The sequence below is a fragment of the Gymnoscopelus microlampas genome, assembly GCF_963454915.1.
Source record: "Gymnoscopelus microlampas genome assembly, chromosome: 17".
NCBI classification, from domain to species: Eukaryota; Metazoa; Chordata; class Actinopteri; order Myctophiformes; family Myctophidae; genus Gymnoscopelus; species Gymnoscopelus microlampas.
The window spans coordinates 5,924,961-5,946,721 of record NC_139954.1 but is presented as its reverse complement, the minus strand read 5'-3'; the positions used below and the strand labels follow the sequence as shown (position 1 = coordinate 5,946,721).

General features: G+C 43.8%; 1 protein-coding gene across 1 annotated transcript; it reads right to left on the bottom strand.

The window, feature by feature from the left end:
• Positions 1 to 7,583: 7,583 nt before the first annotated feature.
• LOC311065199 (kelch domain-containing protein 3-like) lies at positions 7,584 to 8,594 on the bottom strand (the record flags this gene model as incomplete). Its single annotated transcript, XM_084085415.1, has 1 exon — positions 7,584 to 8,594. One exon carries the CDS (start codon positions 8,592 to 8,594, stop codon positions 7,584 to 7,586), a length of 1,011 nt encoding a protein of 336 aa, XP_083941541.1.
• Between the last annotated feature and the right edge of the window lie 13,167 nt (positions 8,595 to 21,761).

Here is a 21,761-nt window from a genome sequence, read left to right as displayed (position 1 = left end):
TCCGGTCCAGTTGGTGGCGAACTGGTTTAGCTGAATGATGAGCTGTATCAGCAGCTCCATTTCCTCAGCGTCCTCGCCCAGCGCCGGCAGCATGCCTTTGATCAACACGCTGAGGGAGCCCTGCAGGAACGTGCTGGCGTTGAGTGACTTGGCTACCTGGGCGTTAGCATGATAGACCTTCCCCGTGGACGTGGACGCATCTTTGTCCCTTTTCTGGACGAAGTGGGACTTGGATGCGACGATGGAGACCCGGTCCTTGCTCATATTTGACAGACTGGTAGCTAGGATCGAGTCCATGGGGGGAAGTTCGAGGCCCAGTCCCTCCGCTCCTGCCACGCCGATGTCGAAGGGCAGCTTCGAAGGACTGGAGTGGGCCTCCCAGGAAGAGTGGAGAGCCTCTCTGAAACCGCTAGCCACTGGAAGCTTCCTGAAGCGGGGGCGGCGAGGCTCCTGGGCAGCCATGCCTGGGAATGGTGCTGGAGCAGAGGAGGAGGCTTGTGGCTCCTCCGCCTGGAGCGTTTGGCCACATCTGCCCACTGCTTTCTCGAATGTAGTAGACACAGAGAGCTTAGGGCGCGGTGGGGCTCCATCAGGCAGGTCTGCAGAGCTCGCTGGAACAGGGGGCTGAGGGGTGGAAGTGCCGGAGGACGCGGCCCGTCCCTCGTGTGCCCTCACCGGGCTCATCATGACGACGTCGGAGGACAGCTGAGCAGATGGAAGGTCCTCCTCGTCGAATCCGTTCCCTTCCTCATCCTCGAGGTCGTCACCGTAGTACTCCTCGTCGACGACGGAGAAGTCCTCGTCCATGGACTGCTCCCCGTCTTCCAGCTGGAGAAGGCCGCTGGGTCGCGGCGGTGTAACGGCAGGGGAGAGGAGGGGAAGAGGGGGGCTAGCCTGATTCTGAGTAAGCTGAGGGCCAGCTACGAGGACAGTGGCAGCCGCTTTATAATCAACATGGCCCTGTGCTAGGCTAGAACTGCCCGCTAAAGGGCCTGGTGTGGTCGGGGCCATGGTCCCCGCCGAGCGCTGCGAGCGGGGAGCTCCACCGCTAGCCGCAGCAGAGAACGGTTTAGGGATGCGGGTGGGTTTCGGGGGAACCGAGCGAGAACCGTCGGTGTCTCCTAAACTAGTAGCACAGGCAGTAGCCTGGCCATATCTGTGTCGAAGCAGTCTCGCCGAGAACCGGGCGCATGCTTCGCAGAAAGACTCGGGGTCGGAGAGCGCATAAAAAGCGTGTGCGACGCCGAGACATGCCACGCAGATGGCGTGTGTATCGTCTCCGTCGATACTGGCAGAGCAGTCGGGTAGGCCACACTGTCTAGCCGGCAGAGGGCCCAGGTGGTACGGGGTGGCTCTGGGGATCTTAAACGGAGCCGTCATCGTGGAAAAGGGAGCGACAAAGCTAGGCTAACCGCTCTATTCGGGGAGTTAGCTTAGGCGGGAAAAGGGAGTTAGCGCTATGGGGGTAGCCAAGGGCTGAGCTAGAACAGCTAGCGGCTAGGCTAGGCTAAGGGCTAACGCCGGCTCGCACAAGGGGCTATGCTAACGGCCCTACACGGTGAGTTAGCTCAGCGGGAAAAAGGGGGGGGTTAGCGCTGTGGGGGTAGCCTAGAGAGCTAAGCTAAAGAGCTAGCGGCTAGGCTAAGCAAAAACAGCTAAGGGCTAACGCCGGTAACCACGGAGTAGAGAAAAGATCGTAGAAAGAGTTTTTAGATAGTCGAGAAGACCCGTGGGGAACTTAACCTAGTCTCCGCTTTGGGCTAAAGCTGGCTTCTCAAGTTTGAGGTCCTGAAGCGTAGAGTTTGTGGATAAAGGATGAGTTCAGTTTGTTTGATAAGCGTGTAGCCGTTAACATCTGCGAACAGAGGAACTGAAAGAGGAAGTTGACGTCACGACCGGGGCCTTTTATGCCCTCCCGCTGAGGGGAGGGGATGGCCGGTCACGTGACATACCCTCTAGCCCAATAGATGGGCCCCGGGAGCGTATTGTGTAGCTCTGTTACATCGCCAGATGGCGCTGTTTCCCATAGGGAGTGTCTCACGACAAAACGACAAAGAACTATTGTTCTACAATTTAGGCGTTTAGCAGACACTCTTATCTAGAGCCTCTTACAAGTGCCAGTTGTTTCTCACTTGCCGTTTCACTCCTCCCTCCCTTAAATGTCATGGGGGCAATTCGCGCTGATCCCCCCCCCCCCCTCCTCTCTTTCTGTCTCACTCTGTCAGTTTTTTAAATGTCATCAAGGTGTGTGTATAATCGTCCCAGCGTCGGTCACACTGCGATCTGTGTGGCTCCAGGTGCACATTCAGTGGTGGACGGTGGACGGTAGGACACAAAGTACCTTTACTTGAGTACTAACGTACTTACGTACTCAAGTCCAAATTTGACTGTGCAACATAGACCTGAAGCAGGGGCGGACTGGCCATTTGGCATACCGATGGGCCGCTTTTTAAAATATTTTTGCTCCTGTTTTAGGATCATTATGGTAATTTCCGGGTTGCGCGGCCCAATTATTAGTTACGGTAATGTTTGGGCTGGGTGGCCTCTAAGTGGAGAGGGCCAATCCTTCAGTAGCACCGGCTCACAGAGCTGAGAAAGACATCACATGATTGGCCCCATAGGCGGCGGGTGAGCCTGACAATTGGGAAGGCTAGGAGGGCGCCGGCGCGTGCGCGGAAAATTGCGGTAGAGTGTCTGCTATCTGTGCGCCGGTCTGGGCCAAAATGCTAGGGCCGAATTTTGGTCCCAGTCCGGCCCTGACCTGAAGTTGAGTATTAATTGACCAGGAGTATCTATAGCCTACTTTGACTCAAGTACTGGGGTCCAGAACTCTCCCCTCTCTCTCTCTCTCCCTGTCAGTTTTTCAAATGTCATCAGGTTGTGTGTATAATCATGCCAGCGTCACACTGCCGCTGCGATCTGCGTGGGTCCGCTAGCTCCAGGTATTATTGTCACGTTGCGACCAAGGATATGCTTCCTGGTGCATAATAAAAGACGTTTATGTCCCTTCACAGGTGACTGCAACTCAGCAGGGAGCCCAGATTTGGCTTTGTACACAGTGGTATAGGAAGCAACTAAAGTGCATTTACTCAAGTACTGTACTCACGTATGATTGTTAGGTCCTTTTTAGTTTATTTGAGTATATTCCATTGTATTTCCACTTTATGCTTCTATTGCATTACATCTCAGAGGCAACTATTTGAAAACATTGAGTTACATATTTGGAAAACATACAAGAACCGCATAATTTTAATGCAAATATTTCATACTTTGGGATTAGAAAATAGCCAAACTAAACAACGCTTTTACTCAAGTATAAAGTACTTCCACCTCTGGGACACAGTCAGGAGTGGAGTTTTTTTTTTTTTACGACTGTGGAGCATATGCTAGCCTGTCTGTTCACGCGGGGAACATCCACATTGGTATTCACACGGCGTTCAAATAAGATTGCAAATGAGAGCGCACACAGCACATCTAATATCACAGGCAAGTAATTATTCTGAAAACAATGTAGAACATGCATATTAGAACATGACAAATTGCTAACGTGTACATTTACCTGTGCCGCTCCGTGGACGCCTCGCGATGTTGAGCGGCTATACGCTGGGATAAACGCAACCACTGGTGGATGAAATACTGCACTGCTTTTATTTTATACCACACAAACATACTGTGATACAAATAAAATACCTGTATTTAAATTAAAAATATCGGCATCACAACATACTTAACTCATTCACTGCCAGAATGAATACATAAATGAATCATCCACTGCCATCATTGTTGAATAGTATACAAAAGAACTACTGCTGGCGCAGCTACTATACGTCATGTAGACACGTCAATATGATTGGTTGGGGTTAGCACGCCCAGAAGGTGATAGACAGATGGTCCCATCCAATCACCTGCCAAGTAGCTTGAAAAAAAAGGGACCGCCCTCTTCAGCGGTTGGGCTACCGAGATACCAGATGAAAGTCAATCTAGGAACCCATCGCCAAATGAAAAGGAAAAACAGCGCCCTCTGCTGTTTTTAGCGGCGCTGGCGCTCTATACCTGGCTTTTCCGTCAACGTTCTGATTGGTCAGGTCTGTGAACGTTCTGATTGGTCAGGCCCGCCAAGGTTCTGATTGGTCAGGTCCGTCAACGTTCTGATTGGTCAGGCCCGTCGAGGTTCTGATTGGTCAGGTCCGTCAACGTTCTGATTGGTCAGGCCCGTCGAAGTTCTGATTGGTCAGGTCCGTCAACGTTCTGATTGGTCAGGCCCGTCAAGGTTCTGATTGGTCAGGCCGTCAAGGTTCTGATTGGTCAGGCCCGTCAAGGTTCTGATTTGTCAGGCAAGGGGACTATTCATGACATCACTATGATGTCATGAATATAGAATTAGATGTCTATATAAACAATGACTAAATAAACAATGAGTAATATCTAGAAATATTTAGTAATTTCATTTTATTATTCATTTGGCTAAAGTCTCCTTCTAGGTAAGCTCTATACCTTTAGGTATAGAGCGGATCCTGCTCTATACCTGACTTTGTCCGTGTTCACCGTCAACGCTCTGATTGGTCAGACCCGTCAACGCTCTGATTGGTCAGACCCGTCAACGCTCTGATTGGTCAGACCCGTCAACGCTCTGATTGGTCAGACCCGTCAACGCTCTGATTGGTCAGACCCGTCAACGCTCTGATTGGTCAGACCCGTCAACGCTCTGATTGGTCAGGTGCGTCAACAAAGTGATTGGTCAAGCTTCACGTGACACATGGCTATAAACACATTATAAAAACATATCGATGACAAAATGTATCAAAGGCGCCGCTACCTTCACACAGGGTGTGATTTTTTACTCTCTCACTTGGCTCTGGGAGAGGGTATATGGTGAACCTGTACGCAAGGAAACCGGAGTTTTGGTCTGCCTTCAGCCTTTCACTTCCAGTGGTGCAACTATGTTTTCATTCCCACTAACAATATTTCTACACGGAACACTAACACCACTTCTCCCAGAGAACATGGATCGTTTTGGTTATAAGCCCACTTGTTTCTATGATGAAAGAGCAAGTTAAAATGTGAATATCTTTCCGTGGTTGTCTGCTCCGAGGACGCTATTGTTAAATGAGTTTCGGTTTTGTTTTTAGTGGGAAGCAGAGCACAGACAGTAAATCCCGCCCACTACATTTGATTGGGTAAAGCGCGGCCTGCTTCCTGATCTGAAGGCACGCCCACTTGTAGGTCAGTGCGTACACGTTATGACGAACCCCCCCGACAGATTCAAGCGGAGAGCAGAATCTGTTCTTGAGAGATTAGATGAAAGTAGGTTGTGAAACTAATGTGAAGCAAGCTTCTTCCATCTGGCGGAGTCAGGTTATAGCCAATCAGGATGGGATATGAAAAATCGGAAACACCCGATAGAGATGCTGTGTACCGATTTGTGTGATGTTTGGACAAAATCTGTATAGTACTGTTGTTTTGCAAAAATCAGCCTCCTGGTGGCTCTAAAACAGGCCCATGTGAAAAATGTGGAGCAGAGGTTCTGCTCTGGCATCCAGGGAGTGTGTATGTGCACTGCAGTTTCGCTGCGATCAAGCCAACGGTGCCGGAAATTAGCTGTTCACAGACAGAAGGACGGATGGATGGACACACGGACGGACGGACGGACGACGGACAGGGTGCAAAACATAGTCTCGGCCATGCCTTTCGGCCTGGTGGAGACCAAAAAAAAAAACCTTCCACTCTCTTTTTTTATTCATCATATTTTATGTGGCGAGTCCATAAAACGCTCTGTGAGGATGGCGAGAGAGAAATCAATTGTTCAGAAAGCTAGCTAATAGGAGTTATGTGGAACAGTAATGAAATCTCATCACTTTGTGACTTGGACCTTTTTTCAGTCTCTATACACACATTAAAAGGCAGAAATTAATATAGTTAAAAAAAAAAGAATGGAAAGGGGTTACTCTTGAATGATTCTCGCTCCACACTTTCTCCTGATTAAAATTCGGCTAGTCTTTATATAGCCACGGCTCCGCCATCACAATTACAGTCTTATTATTAAAAAGCAGGGAGCATGAAACTTGAACAAATATGGAAAATTCATAACAATTATGGAGAGAATGACAGTGACTCCCCAAGCATGGATTAGAGGTTATTAATGGGCCGCAATTACCAGGACTCACACGTGTTTTCCCACATTGTTATGCTTACAAAATAGGGCCTCTTAATCAATAGAAGGGCTCAGCCGTGTGCTCGGCGTGTGTAGGACAACAATCCCATTATGTTTGTCCACTTATTGCACCAAAACTAAATCTCACCAAATAAGATCTATGCTGTACACCGCGTTTAAGGCGCTTGCCCATTCTGTTCTACCAGTCAAATGCTGTCTTTTGGTTTTAACCACTTAAACCCTGTTATACTTTGTTGACCGGGATACGGATATGGTCCATACTTGAGTCCCCTCCTTTTGTTCCCTCTACACCAAACCTCTTAGCTGAAAATAGGCGCTGTATATGTTCGTCTATTGACCTTCCAAGAACAGGGTTGCTATAAACTCATAAACTTAAATCCGGGAAAGTATGTGTCATTTTAGATGTTGATATATACAGTATATAGCAATATGATTTTTGTGTTTTTAATAAAACACTGTATTGTATACTATACAAGCCCTAAAATAGGCCAGGGGTGCAATTATATTATTTTTATATACTGTTATACAACAGCTACAGCTATATATTGGAACATCAGACTCTAACTGGGTCTCATTATTGATCACAAACAGTAATCAAAAGGTGCCATTTTGGTAGCTTTGGGTCTGGCACCGCTCCATTGTGAATCCATTTCCTGCTCCCGAAGTCTGGGGTGACCAATCAGGGCCCAGTATTTAAATATGGATGACTGTAATTGGTAAGTTGGTTGTAGGTCTAACCAATTGCGTCCAGAGCTTCTTTTGATCCCGCCGCTTGGAAATAAATACTTCCTCACAGAAGCACCAGACTCATATCCACGCAGTGACATAGTCTGGCCACACGAGGCTACTATCTTGGTGCAGGTACCCAACAAGAGGCATCCTTACGGTTCCACTATAAAATACTTAAAGGAAGACTTCAGCCCTTTTCAAACTATCTTCGTATAATTGGTCCTCACTAATGCTCATTATAATATGGTACCATTTATTTCTACTCACTCTGTGTCTGTGGACGGTTTAGAGACCCGCCTACCAGTGAGATCATAGATGGGGAATCCAAGCTAATAGAAACTGCAGGCTTTCTATTCCTGGAAAGTCAGCATGCTTTAATGGAAGCCATATAGTTATTGTATTGATAATAAAAAAAAGAAATGTATATATTTCTTGAAGATAAAAAAGAAACCGCCTAACGATAATTTTTTCAAGGGTCCACAGTCCTCATACGAGACATAGAAATAGTAAAACAAAAATGGTATCATTTTTATCATGACCATTAGTGAGGACCAATTATATGAAGATAGGTTGAAAATGTGTGAAGTCGTCCTTTAAGAGCATTATGGAATATGCTCAAGTGATCTGTGGTTCATGAAGATATGCCAGCGAGTCGTTTTATTTTAGTGGACTGATATTATTATTATTCTATTCTGTTGCTCTTGGTAGTCTCGGCAGCCATCTCCCTCCTGATGTTGTGTGGGAGTTCAGACTGCTCCAGACCATACTGAGTAACGGCAAGCTTACATAACGTCTTAAGACTAGGACTTAAGTCTAAAATGTACAAGCTATAGGGTGCATAATCATGAAAGAGGATGATACGATCTCCCACCATGCAACAGCACATGGCAGACATTGGACCAGGTCTTTTCCCCTTGGGCTGAACCTTCGTCCAGGAGAAGGTCGCTGGATTGAATTTCCACAGATAATTGGAGGTCTGGTCAATATTGCGACCACCATATACAGCTATGTACAGCTCTCCACTGTAGTCAAAGGCTTTATGCCACCAGGGTCCTTCTGGAAGAGGCTGTACAGAAGGCGCACTCAGCCAGCAGTTAGTCTCCGTGTCAAACACACTGACGTCGTTGTCGCGGCCCCCGAACACAAACATCTTTGTCCCTATCAAGGTGGCAGAGTGATATTCTGAAGGAGGCAGCAGAATGCCTCTGGTGTTAATTGAAGACCAGACCATTGGGGTGGTGTCCAATGTGTACATGCCATTACACCATCCAGCCAGCCCATATCCTCCATATACATACATGACCTTCCCCAAGGCACAGGCCGAATGGTGGCCCCTGATCTTTGGAACAGTGCCAGAAACACTGGGGTTGAACCATCTGCGGGTGTCGACATCAAATGCATAAAGCACAGTGTAGTCCTCACGTGTATCATAGTGTGGATCACCTCCCCAGAAGTAGATGATATTTTCAATGGGAACGGCGGTGTGGCCTAAGGAAGCCTCAAGGTGACGTTCTCTCGCTGTTGTCGCCAGGGCCAACTTACTCCAGCGCAAAGACACAGTGTTGAAAACATTAATCTGAGAATGTTTGCCATCATAGCACCCTACAAAGGCGTACACCTTGTGCTCCACGGCGACAGCAGCAAAACAGCATGGTCCTGGTTCTCCTTTCAGATGCACCGACCAGCAGAACATTTCTCACACTGTAAATAACCTCGGATTAGTAAAGTCCTGCTCTGAGAAACAATGGAGTCCTAATGTGCGCCCTATTGCTTAAATTGGGTCAGTGGCATAAATATACCAATCCATGCAGCCGACCAGTTGGGTTGGCCAATCAAGGAAGCCGATCACTGTTGATCTCCTAATATGGAGAATTGAACCCCCTGTGCCACACAGCAGAACACTGAATGCGCACTGTTCTATATTTGTTGGTAAATGTTGTTTATTTGACGATCAACAGAACGTCACCACATCATTAAACACATTAACTCTGACGTCCGTATTTTGGACATGTCATTATAGGCAGACATGAAAAAAAGGTGTTCCATTGTCAAACATTTTCAAAGCTAAGCGGATGACGAGGTAAAAAAAAAGAAAAAAAAAGATTGTAGGCAATTTTTACAAAACTTCATGAAGTTTGCTGCAGAGAAATGCGAAATTAAAGGAAAACTAGAAAATGTGCTCCTCGGAGCACAGGTCTCCGCCAGTACTGTTCCTGATTAATCCGGTCTTACCTCACTTCAAAAGATTTAAATGATCTTTTGAAAAGATTTAAATGATCTTTTGAAGTGACATACCTATTTATAGGTCTCTATTTCATCATGCGTCTCGCTAGCCAATCAAAGCACACCCTTTCAACATATTGTCACGTGTCACGTGAAGCGAAAACATAGTCTCCTGGCGGAGACAAATAAGACATATAAAGGGGCTGGTCAAAAAATGTGGTTATAATGGAAGTCTATGGTACAAATCTCGTAGTCAACATGCCCAACGTAACTTTTTTGTTCAATCTCTCATGTGCTGGAGAGAGTACTGTACTACACACAATTAGGAGTGCACAGCTCGGGGAGGTATGTGTGGTTATGAAAATGACAGGGGACTTTAAAAATGAGAAGTATTTCAGTCCTCGAGGAGGCAGAGCATTTGGCCGTCCTCTGGAGAAGAAGGACAAAAAAAGAGCAGAGATGTTGAAGAGTGTATTTGCAAAGGCTCACAGCTCAGCTCATTTTGGGGAGGAAATTGACTTTAGTCTACAGGGTAAACCTGGAAGGATATGAAAGGGACACTCTACACAGGTAGTGTCAGAGCCACCGTGGGAATTTGCATGGAAATTAAGGACCTGGGTAGAGGACGTGGCCTTGGAGGACTGAGAAGTTTGGCCCAGTGACATTAACCCTTTAAGACCCGAAGCCGATTCTACATGTCTCCTAAATCTCAACAGTTTTCTGAAAAACGCATGTTTCTATATCAGTGGTATATTTCATGTCAAAGACCCCCAAAATTATATGTATTTGGCCGTGGACCCCCATCAAAATATTTTGTTCCAGGGACCCCCAGAAGCAAAGATTTGAGTTAAACATGTTCGGTTTAAAAATATATGTATTCAAAGATTTGCACACATTTTCACGATTTTTCAAAAATAGCAGATCTACAAGCTCGTAGCGCGGCACTGTAAAATAACGCTTTTTAGCTCAAATCTAAAAATGACACAGTTCCAGGTCTTAATGGGTTCAAGCTACTCCCACACACAGTAGTGGGTATTTAGAACAGTAGAGTTATCAAACTTTTTGTGCTAAGGACCCCCAAATTGATATATTGATATTTGGCCGGGGACCCCCCATCTGAAAAGGGTTTGTGCCAGGGACACGTGAGAAGAGAATAGATGTGTTACTTAAAAAAAACAAAATCTTCCAGACATTTTCGAGATTTTTTCAAAACTTTTCACAAATAGCAGATGTAAAAGCTCGCCATTCCAAATACAGCAGATCTACAAGCTCACAGCGCGTCACTTTGCGCAAGCTTGCACATCTGCTATTTTTGAGAGTGTTTCAAACATTTGGAATCATTTGGAATTTTTCAACCCCCATCTTCTCTTATGGGGGTTCCCTGGTACAAAACATTTTCCACGGCCATATCAATTTGGGGCGCGTTTGGCTCGAAGAAGTTTGAGAACTACCGATTTAGAAGAAGAAGCAGAATCAGCCTCAGGTCTTCATGGGTAAAAAAAAAAAGAATCCAGTATAGCACAAATATACACTGTGGAGAGTCCAATATGCCTGCAATACAATCGCTTTGAACCTGGCTGTGTTGGGCACATCATTATAGGCAGAAATGTTCCAATCATTTCCTCTGGCTGCAGGGCTGCTGGGATAGAGAGGATGAAGGGACGTACTGATGGAACTGATGAGACTTTTTTTGGGGGGGGGGGGGGGCTTTAGAAAAAAAAGAGAATCTCTCAAAAAACCTGTAGCAATCGCTACAGCGGGCATTTTATTTTGAGGAGGGTTTAAATTTGATGTCATACTTTGTTGTTGGTGTCGCGCACAAAAATAGCCGATCTGCAAGCTCATGACACATCACAACGTGATGCGTTGTGAGCTTGTAGATCATTTTTCTTTTGAACATTTTTTTTCCAAACGTGTCAAAAATAGGGACCGGGTTGATAATGGTTAAAGGCGATGCGACGCGTTGTGAGCTTGTAGATCGGCTATTTTCAAATGGCCAAAATATATATAGGGCTGAAGTGGTTAATGCATGTTTTGTAATGATAATCAAAATCTACTAAGTAACTAGTAACTAAAGTTTTCAAATAAGTGTAGTGGAGTAAAATTACAAAAAGAAAAGTACTGAAAAACTGGAAATACTCCAGTAAAGTAAAACAAATACCTCAAAATTGTGCTTAGGTACAGTACTTGAGTACATGTACTTAGTTACTTTACACCACCGTGTATACCATACATGTTTATGTGCTCTGTCACTAGCAATGCACTTGGACCCCATGTGTGCAAATCAGCACGATGGCAGTAATGAGTCCTCGTGCGTTCTTGGACACAAACAAGTCTGTCGTGTTGTGAAGCTTACAGTATACCACAGAAATAACTAGACGCGTCGCAATTCCGGGGAAATTGCAGAGTGTGGTTGCGCCGACGCCGGTCGCGGGTCGCGGCCGCCGGGACTCGAGGAATAGGCCGGGAGGAATAACGTCGGAGGCTGCGCCAATTACATTGTCACGTCTCTCATGAGATCGCTTGCGTTTCATTTTGAAAGGATCGATCCACCCCGAAATAATGTTTTTGCATCAAACGGTTACATTTTGCGCATTTGTGGCGCCCCCTATGGGTCAAAGTGGAAATGCTTTTGGGAATTTGTTGAGTCAACCACCCTCGACATGTGATTTGAATTTGGGATTGACCGGACGTTTCGTTCGTGATTTCTGGCATTTTTGGTAAAACGGGCCCCTCCCGCTAACTTTGGAAGCCATTTACGGACGAACGGTAAGGTCTATGAAAATGCCGTTTGGATATGTTTACCGCATGGGCTCAGAGATCATGTGTACCGATTTGTGTGAGATTTGGAAAAAAATTGTAGGAAAAGGAGCAAAAAGTGTGTTTTGAAGAAAATTCAAAATGGCGGAAAATCTATCCTGACGCAAATGGGCGTGGCCTATATGGGGAGATGCGTAATGACCCAAGGAATCCAGGGAAAAAGAAATTTTGATTTTACGACCTACGGTTCAAGAGTTATAGGCCAAAAGGTAAAGTGGGCTGTTATAGCGCCACCATGTGGCCGACTGGTGTGATTATTTTCATAATAATTTCGCAAAAAACTATTAACCTCCCCTCCAAATCTTGTAACTGTAGCCCTTACGGTTTCCGAGAAAAAAATACTTGAATGGGAGTTTTTGCAATTCCCATTAAAGTGGATGGGGAAATTTAATGCAGAAATAAATCAATATCAAAAAATCTATCCTGACGCAAATGGGCGTGGCCTATATGGGGAGATGCGTAGTGACCCAAGGAATCCAGGTGAAAAGAAATTTTGATTTTCGGACCTACGGTTCAAGAGTTACAGGCCAAAACGTAAAGGGGGCTGTTATAGCGCCACCATGAGGCCGAATGGTGTGATATTTTTTTCAATAATTTCGGACAATATTATGAATTATCCCTCCAAATCTGATAACTCTAGCTCTTACGGTTTCTAAGAAAAAAATACTTGAATGTGAATTTTTTCACTTTTCCATTAAAGTGGATGGGGACATTTAATGGCACTAATAAATTAATATCAATTAAACTATTCAACCAATCTCTTAGCCCTATACAAGCGCACGATTCCCGATTTAGACGGTCATTTTGATATATGGCACAACATTGGGGGATAAAAACTGTGGGAGGAGATGCGTCTGAAAAAAAGTTTATCTATAAATAAATAAAGAAATAAAGAGTATAGAGTACTATAGTCTGGTTGCCCTGTTGGGCAACCACACTAATTAAGGCTGCTTTTTTATCTCGAGGGGTTATTTTTGATCACCTCTCGGCTGGACCGCTGTAATTCCCTCTATTTTTGGTCTGACCCCGTCCACCCACTGCAGATGGTTCAAAATGCAACCGCTAGAATTTTAATTGGAACAAAAATACATACGGCACTTAATTGGCACTTTTTTCCTGGCTCCCGTGGTTTTGCGCTTTTTTAAAGATATAATGACATGATGGACATGATGATTGATCTAACAGACAAGAGGCACCACGTGTTTAAATCAGTCAATCATTATAGTCAATTTAATTGATTTGAAATCTAATCGTGCAGTGGGGGAAAAAAGTACTCAAATGTTTTACTTAAGTACAAGTATCAATACTGCAATGTAAAAGTACTCTGTTGCAAATAAAAGTCCAGAATTCAAAATTGACTTGAGTAAAAGTACAAAAGTATTGGTATCAAAACATACTTAAAGCACCAAAAGTTAAAGTACTAAAATGTTTGAAAAAAGCAGATCTACAAGCTGACGACGCGTCGCGATGCGACGCGTCGTGAGCTTGTAGATCGGCTATTTTCAAATAGCCTAGGTTGAAAATAGGGCTAAAGTGGTTAATGCATGTTTTATAATGTAATAATTTATATCTGCAAAGTAACAAGTAACTAAAGTTTTCAAATAATTGTAGTGGAGTAAAAGTACAATATTCGCCTCTGAGATGGAGTAGTGGAGTAGAAGTAAAAGTATAGACAATTAGAAATACTCCAGTAAAGTTAAAGTACCTCAAAATTGCACTTAAGTCCAGCACTGGAGTAAATGTACTTAGTTACTTTACACCACTGATCATATGTATAGTATGCCATATGCTCTAGCTATTCTTATAACATGCTATGGACACGTGCAGTTACTTTTGAACTGCATCTATATGAAGCTTTGCCAAAAAAATGGAAAAAAAACAAACAAACAAAGACACTTTCAAATATGCAACAACGTTCCGCTATACTTGGACATTTGCATATGCATGAGCAGCAGACTCATTGGAGCTGACAGCTAAATGAGCATGTGTCGCTAAAGCCTGTTGACGACCCCCCTACGAGTGGCACGCTCTCCAAAACGCACCGACATAAATAGAAAAAAAAGGAAAAAAAACAGTACATTCACAATTTGTTGCAGTTCGGCAGAGACCTTGTATCTCCAACAGTTTTTTTTTGTGTTACCCCTTAAATGGATGTCCTACTGTGTCAAACTACCGTACAGTGTCACACACAAAAAAAGTAGCAAACCCATCTACAAGCTTAGATGTCGAACATGTCGAACATGTTAGATGATGAACACGTTCATATGATGTTCTGCATGGTAGTGTTTATCTGTCTGTCATTTAATGTCTCCATGAATTGAGTACGCGAGGACCCCATTTGAAACGAGCCATTACGGCTTTTCTGGGCTTTCTCAATCCTATTTAGTTGACCTTGTATTGTGAACTGTACTTCCATGTGCTTTTTCTCTGCACACTTCTAAATAAAGTATTCAATCAATAAAAAAATTAATAAAAAAAAAAGATCTATTTTTTTTTCTTTCTTGAAAACGTTTTAAGGTGTAAGGTCTAAGTCTGTGGAGTACTGAACCGATGACAAGTATTAACAAGCGCTATAGACAACAAGAAGCTGAAGGACAAGTACGTACGCCGTAAGTATTGTTTGTGGACTCTATCGGTTGCATTAAGTACATTGTCCCAGCAAGACCCATACAAAGCTCAGAGACCTAGAGCTACTACAGCCAAGCAAGAGGCTCTATTCACAGCAGCCATATTGTGAAGACATTCACAGGTGTTACCAATGATACTAATGAAGGCTCTGTTCCATGCTGGTCAAACAGAGTCAGGGTGCTGATATTGTGCATGTTGGCTCACTGGAAACACTCTGTTACACCAGTGGGTCTACAGTTGGGGTCCAGGGACCCTCATGGGCTTCCAAATGGCCCCTTACGGGTGTGTACACTCTCAGAGTTGTGGGGGTCGTGGAAACCACTGTGCTAGACTAAATGGAACAGAGCCTTCATTAGTATCATTGGTAACACCTGTGAAGGAAGTGATACCATGGCTGCTGTGCATAGAGCCTAGTGCGACTGGACACTAGACTTCCTGTTGGGCAGCAGCATCACATCTGACTCCCGAAACCCTCAGCACTGAGCCCTCTCCTCTTAAACTCCATGCACACGCACGACTTCACGGCCACAGCTCATCATCAAGTATGCTGAATACGCGCCAGGCCGGATCGTCAGCGGTGATGAGTCTGCCTACAGAGATGAGATCAGCTCACTGGCGCTCTGTCTGGTGCCATGAGAACAGCCTCGTCCCCTCAACGTCAACAACACACAGTACTCACATGTGTTACTTAAGTAAAAGTATCAATACTGCAATGTAGAAATACTCTGTTACAAGTAAAAGTCCGGAATTCAAAATGTCCTTGAGCAAAAGTGCAAAAGTATCGGTATCAAAAAAAGTAAGAGTATTCATTATGCAGAATGTCCTATTTTCAAGTTTTCAAATGTATACAAATCATTTGAAAATGGCAGATCTACAAGCTCACAATGCGTTGCATCGCGACGCATTGTGAGCTTGTACATTGGCTATTTTCAAATGTATATTGGGCTGAAGTGGTTAATGTGTGTTTTATAATAATCAGAATCTACAAAGTAACTAGTAACTAAAGTTTTCAAATAATTGTAATGGAGTAAAAGTACAATATTTGCCTCTGAGATGTAATGGAGTAAAAGGTAAAAGTATTTAAAATTGGAAATAGTCACAGTAAAGTAAAAACACCTCAACATTGTACTTAAGTACCGTACTTGAGTACATGTACTTAGTTACTTTCCACCACTGCGACAACAACACATAACATACAAGGTTTCCACCCGACATAGCGCCGGAGACGACCCGCAAGCCTGATCTGTTGTGACTGTCACTAATTGATGTGGCGGCGAGTGTCTTCACAGTGGTGGCACGATGCTATCGCAGGTAGCGCTCTGATGAGCGGCGGCCGCCGCGCCGCTGTGACAGTGGCAGGGCTTATAGCTGGCAGTAATTATTATTGGACCCGGGGACGGTGACAGCGGCGCTAATGACTGTTGACAGGCACACCCTCACGCCTGTACACACTGCACACACGCACGCACGCACGCACACACACACACACACACGCGCGCGCGCGTGTAAAACTAACAAGCATGTTTGCATGTCTACTGCGTGTATATTCTTTAGCATGCTGTGGTGCATTAACATGTGCTAGCGCCAACATGACTACGGCTGTCAACGGAGCTCAGAAATGACATTCTAAGCTATTGCTGGCTCTCGTGCATTGAAGGAGGCACGAGCTCGGCTCTAGGCTCTCCCTAGGCTGGCAGAGGGAGTGTAGCGCCCAGGGTTACTTAGACAACTGGCGCTGGGTGAAAAAAAATTGGTTACAAAAATCGTGGGATAAAAAATATTTTTAAAAAAGAGAAAAGAAATGACATACTACAGGGCTGCACGGTATTAAAATAACGTGCAATGTCGTTAAATAATGCTATGACAGGCAATACGTAAACACAAATTCAAGTATACCGGTATACAGTTTTGATGTCTTTCTGCCTTATGTTTGTCTTTCTGCCAACAGAGAACCCAGACAACGAGAAGCCCACTGTATATGCACACACTGAAAAAAAAGAAGAAAGAAAGAAATGGAGTATATTTCCATTCCAACAAAACATGGTTTCACTGAAAACATCTCTGACTTTACAGCTACTATTGACACAGGATATATATATACCACCGGCTTAGAAATACAGTTGTTCACTGCTCCGCTTGCAACATTATTCTCTTCTAATCTAAACAAAAGATATCCTTTATACCTGCATTGTTGAAATGAATACAAACCTGAAAACACGTACAAGTCTTTTGAGATGGGTATATTGCGCATGTTGATATTGCGATGACAATAATGAAGAGAATTGCATTTTTATAGCGCTTTTCTAAGTACTCACTTACTCAAAGCGCTTTACAATGGTTCATTCCTTAGGAGGTGAAGCGGCGAACAGTCGAACACCTCCCACATTCACATACAATCACCATTCACACACACATTCACACACCGATGGCGGAGGAAACCATGCAAGGCACCAACCTGCTCATCGGGAGCAATAGGCTCTATGCACAGCAGCCATATTGGGAATGAATTGGGCCCCTTCCTTACTTCCTTCACAGGTGTCACCAATAATACTAATTAAGGCTCTGTTCCATTTAGTGTGGTATAGTGGTTGTCTTATTTTCAAGGACCCCCATAACTCTGAGAGTGTACAAATGGAACCAAATGGACCCTTACGGGTCCTTCCTTCACAGGTGTCACCAATAATACTAATTAAGGCTCTGTTCCATTTAGTGTGGTATAGTGGTTGTCTTATTTTCAAGGACCCCCATAACTCTGAGAGTGTACAAATGGAACCAAATGGACCCGTAAGGTCCATTTGGTTCCATTTGTACACTCTCAGAGTTACACACCCACCATAAGGGGCCATTTGGGAACCACAATGGAGTGTTTCTAGTGAGCCAACATGCATGATATCAGCACCCTGACCAGAATGGAACAGAGCCTTCATTAGCATCATTGGTAACACCTGTGAAGGAAGTAAGGAAGGGGCCCAATTCATTCCCAATATGCCTACTACCCACTAAGTTACGGCCTCCCCCACATCGATTATTGATTGATTTTTTATTTTACAGCCCTATCATGTATAGATGGGGCTGTAATGGACAGACATACACACACACACAGGCGCACACGCACACAGACACGCATGCGCTTGTGCATGCACGCACACGCGCACACAAATTATTCCATGCACAACGCCACTGGAAGCCCGGGCACAAAACAAGGCATCTTAGGTTTGTCTGATCAGTATATTGTGACAACTTATCTGACTTTAATTTGGAAATAATGAATTATATTAGCGACAAATCCTGTTCCCGTCTAATTAGTGGCTTTTGGGAGCAGGTTTGTCGTTTATGAGACGTGCGAGAGCAGAGTAATTAGGTTGTATAAATCAATTAGGCCGCGCTAATTGTGTAGACTGTGTTTTCCAAAGCAAATTAAACGGAGCTGGGCTGTAAAGACGGGGCCTGACGAGGAATTTTAAAGAGCACAGAGAAAGGGTGGGTTAGTGGCCAAAGAAGTACTCATTTTTCTTTACTTAAGTAAATGTAGAAATGGCACTATATAAAAATACTCTACTGTATTCAAAAGGTACACAAGTATTGGCATCAATATATACTCACCATACCAAATTGTGAAAATACTAAATCTTTCTTATACACTACATATACAAAAGTGTGAGACACATAGCCCAAGTCTAAAAAAGGACCAAGTGGTTAATGCATGTTTTCTATAATAATCTAAATCTGCACAACTAACTAAAGCTGTCAAATATTTGTATACAGGTGCACTACTCCAATGAAGTAAGTACTTAAGCACAGTACTTGAGTAATTGTACTTAGTTACTTTGCACCACTGGAAAGGGCAAGGGAGCGTGTGTGTGTTGGGGAGGGGGGGAGGGGAGGGGTTTAGCAAGGGGGAGGGGGGGTTCAGAGGAACATGACATCAAGGATTGGGGCAAGGACACACTGAGGTCTCAATCTCTCACACACGCAGGCAGGCAAAGAAAGACATGTTCAGAACGGCAGAGAAATGGAAGACAGACAGACAGACAGACAGACAGACAGACAGACAGACAGACAGACAGACAGACAGACAGACAGACAGACTAATTGGATAGATCCTGCATGGTCAAATATCAACTTTAACTGCGATGGAAAGATGGTCTGTCAAATTCATACTTCAGTTAAAATGCCGGAGTACTCGCTTTTTATCCAAAAAACACACCTTACATTTTCCTTTTGGTTGATTCGGAACGCTGCTCCTCGAGTCATTACAATTACCAAGAAAGTGGAGCATATCGCTGCAGTTCTTAAATCCTTACACTGGCTCCCTGTGAGTCAAATCATTGATTTCAAAATACTAGGTGGTTTGGTTTAGGGCTGAAATACATTATAGATATTTTCATTAAAAAAAACATTCAACGATTTCAGAAAGTTTACCTTGAACCCCAGCATCCATATTGTGGGGGGGGGCATTAGTCAAACATAACAGATGTACATCGGCTATGTTTGATGACATGTGGTGAGGGGATAACTCAGGTCTGGTTTAGTAAGAATAGAGGGTTTTAAGTGGTTAAACAACGTGATTTATTTGAACAAACTGTGGCAAGGTGTCAGAAGGCAAAGGCTAGATGAGTGGAAACATGAAGTTTAAAGAGCAGCAACATTATGTGAATTTACTCATTATCTGGCTATACCAGTCCTATTCATTATTTTGACGTCTTCATACTATATCGTCAGAAACCTGTAGGTTGCCTCATGCTGTAGTCACAGCCCTATGTATAGATTGAATCATAAATTCCGCCCGTGACGCTGACAATGTCGCGCATGTTGCTCTGATGCAACAACAGAGCCATGTGTAGAGCACCGGTTAGTCATGTTCTCATAGGGGTTTTCAATTTATGCAAAATATAAAGGTATGCGCTTTAACATAAGCCTGACAGTTTCTCACTTTCGGTTCTGTGACATAAATCACACCCGTTACTATGACAAATGTCAATTCTGAAGCCGTATGTGCTTGTTTTCATAGCATAATAAGACATAACATTGTGTGATGATTTCTGAACATGGTGTGAATATAATAAGCCTTTGTCGGGTTCTATCTATCTATCTATCTATCTATCTATCTATCTATCTATCTATCTATCTATCTATCAACCCACAGAGTGACCAGACTAGCAACTATACCCACCAGTGTTGATTTCGTCGACTACCTTTTTTCACTGACGAAAACGAAATAGAAACGAAGCTACGACGGCTAAAACTAAGACTACATTTATTGACAATTTCGTCAACAAATAAAGACTAGACTAAAATGTTACTAAAAGATACGTCATTTTATGTTTGGTTTGCGCTCGGGTGTTGCGCTCTGAAAATAACAGATCTACAAGCTCACAACGCGTCGCGCTGTAACACGTTGTGAGCTTGTAGATCTGCTATTTTCAGCATGCAACCAAGTGTAGAATCAGCCATTACGACGCCATCAAGGCACCGCCAGAATACATTATAGTCGACTAAATCAACTGTAGATTTAGTCGACTATAATCTTATGATATTTAGTCTACTAAAACTAGACACATTTCAGATGACTAAAATATGACTAAAACTAAATGGACTTTCATTCAAAAGACTATGACTAAAACTAAATCAAAATATGCTGTCAAAATCAACACTGCTACCCACACTGATTTCACTTGGGGTCTTCAAAAAGCACGGTAAAGCAATTGCTTACTAATAACTGCTCCTGCTCTTAGTCTAGTTTTGAAGTAAATTGATTTGTGCCTCCGTGGTCTGTTGCATTTATTGAAGTGTACAGTGCAATGTTGTATACCGGTACATTTCCTTTTTTTAATCCATTTTGATTTCAATTGTTAGGGATGTCAGTTGGACAGGTTGCTGTGGTCAGTTCTGTCCGTGGAACTTGTGGAATATCCTGCATCTTGTTCAGTGCATACTTGTAAGAGACTCTGTCTCAATGTATTTTTACTTTTTGAAATAAAGGTTATATTACGTGCGTGTGGCCCCCACGTATATACCCATGTATGCTCTATAACAAGGGTTCCCAAACTTTTCAGGCCGCGACCCCCAAAATAATCGTATTTTAACTGGGGACCCCCCACCCTGACAAGCACTTGGAATTGTCGGCATTACATTCAGTTTGACTCGGTTCCACCGATAAATATTGTGACAATATACCCAAACTACAAGCTCACAACACGTTGTGAGCTTGCAGATCGGCTATGTTTGCGTCTTGCTCACGTAATATTTGACAATTTGGCCAATTTGGTATTAAAAAGTTCTTAAAAGTCCTTAGATTCGTTCAGATACCCTGTATACACTTAAAGGACGACTTCACCGATTTTCAACCTATCTTCATATAATTGGTCCTCACTAATACTCATGATAAAATGGTACCATTTTTTTCTACTTAGTCTGTGTCTCAGAGGAGGGCTGTGGACAGTCCAGAAACCCGTCTACCAGTGACATCATCGTTAGGCATGATTTTCTTTTCCAACAAGATTTCACATTTCTTATTTAGATTTTGATTAACACGAGAACAATGGCTTCTTTTATTGCATTGCAACTTTCCAGGAATAGAAAGCCTGCAGTTTCTATTAGCTTGGATTCCCCATTGATGATGTCACTGGTAGACGGGACTCTAAACTGTCCACAGCCCTCCTCTGAGACACAGACAGAGTAGATTTTTTTTTTACCATTTTATCATGAGTATTAGTGAGGACCAATTATATGAAGATTATGTTTGTTCGTTCACTGTTGAGTCAGAGTCAAACAATGTTGCACATTAAGTTCATCATCTGGGGACCTCCCAAAAATAATTTGAGGACCCCCCTGGGGGTCCCGACCCCCAGTTTGGGAACCGGTGCTCTATTCAGTCTGCCAGGACACAGATATGTAAGTAAGCTAAGTGGGAGGGGAAACGGTCTGGGCCAGAGGAAAACAGACTGTGTGAGGTGCCCTCACCGCTCTGCACCGCTCTGCTTGTTCAACTAGCGGCTAGTTGAACAAGCAGAGCGGTGAGGGCAGATGCGTTCCCGGTCTTAATGGGCTAGTTACTAGCCCATTAAGACCGGGAACGCATCTGTGTCAATTTAAGATTTCTTCGGCTATTCAAAAATAGCAGATCTACAAGCTCATGCCACGCTATGAGCTTGTAGATCTGTTATTATTGAAAAATCTTGAACATTTG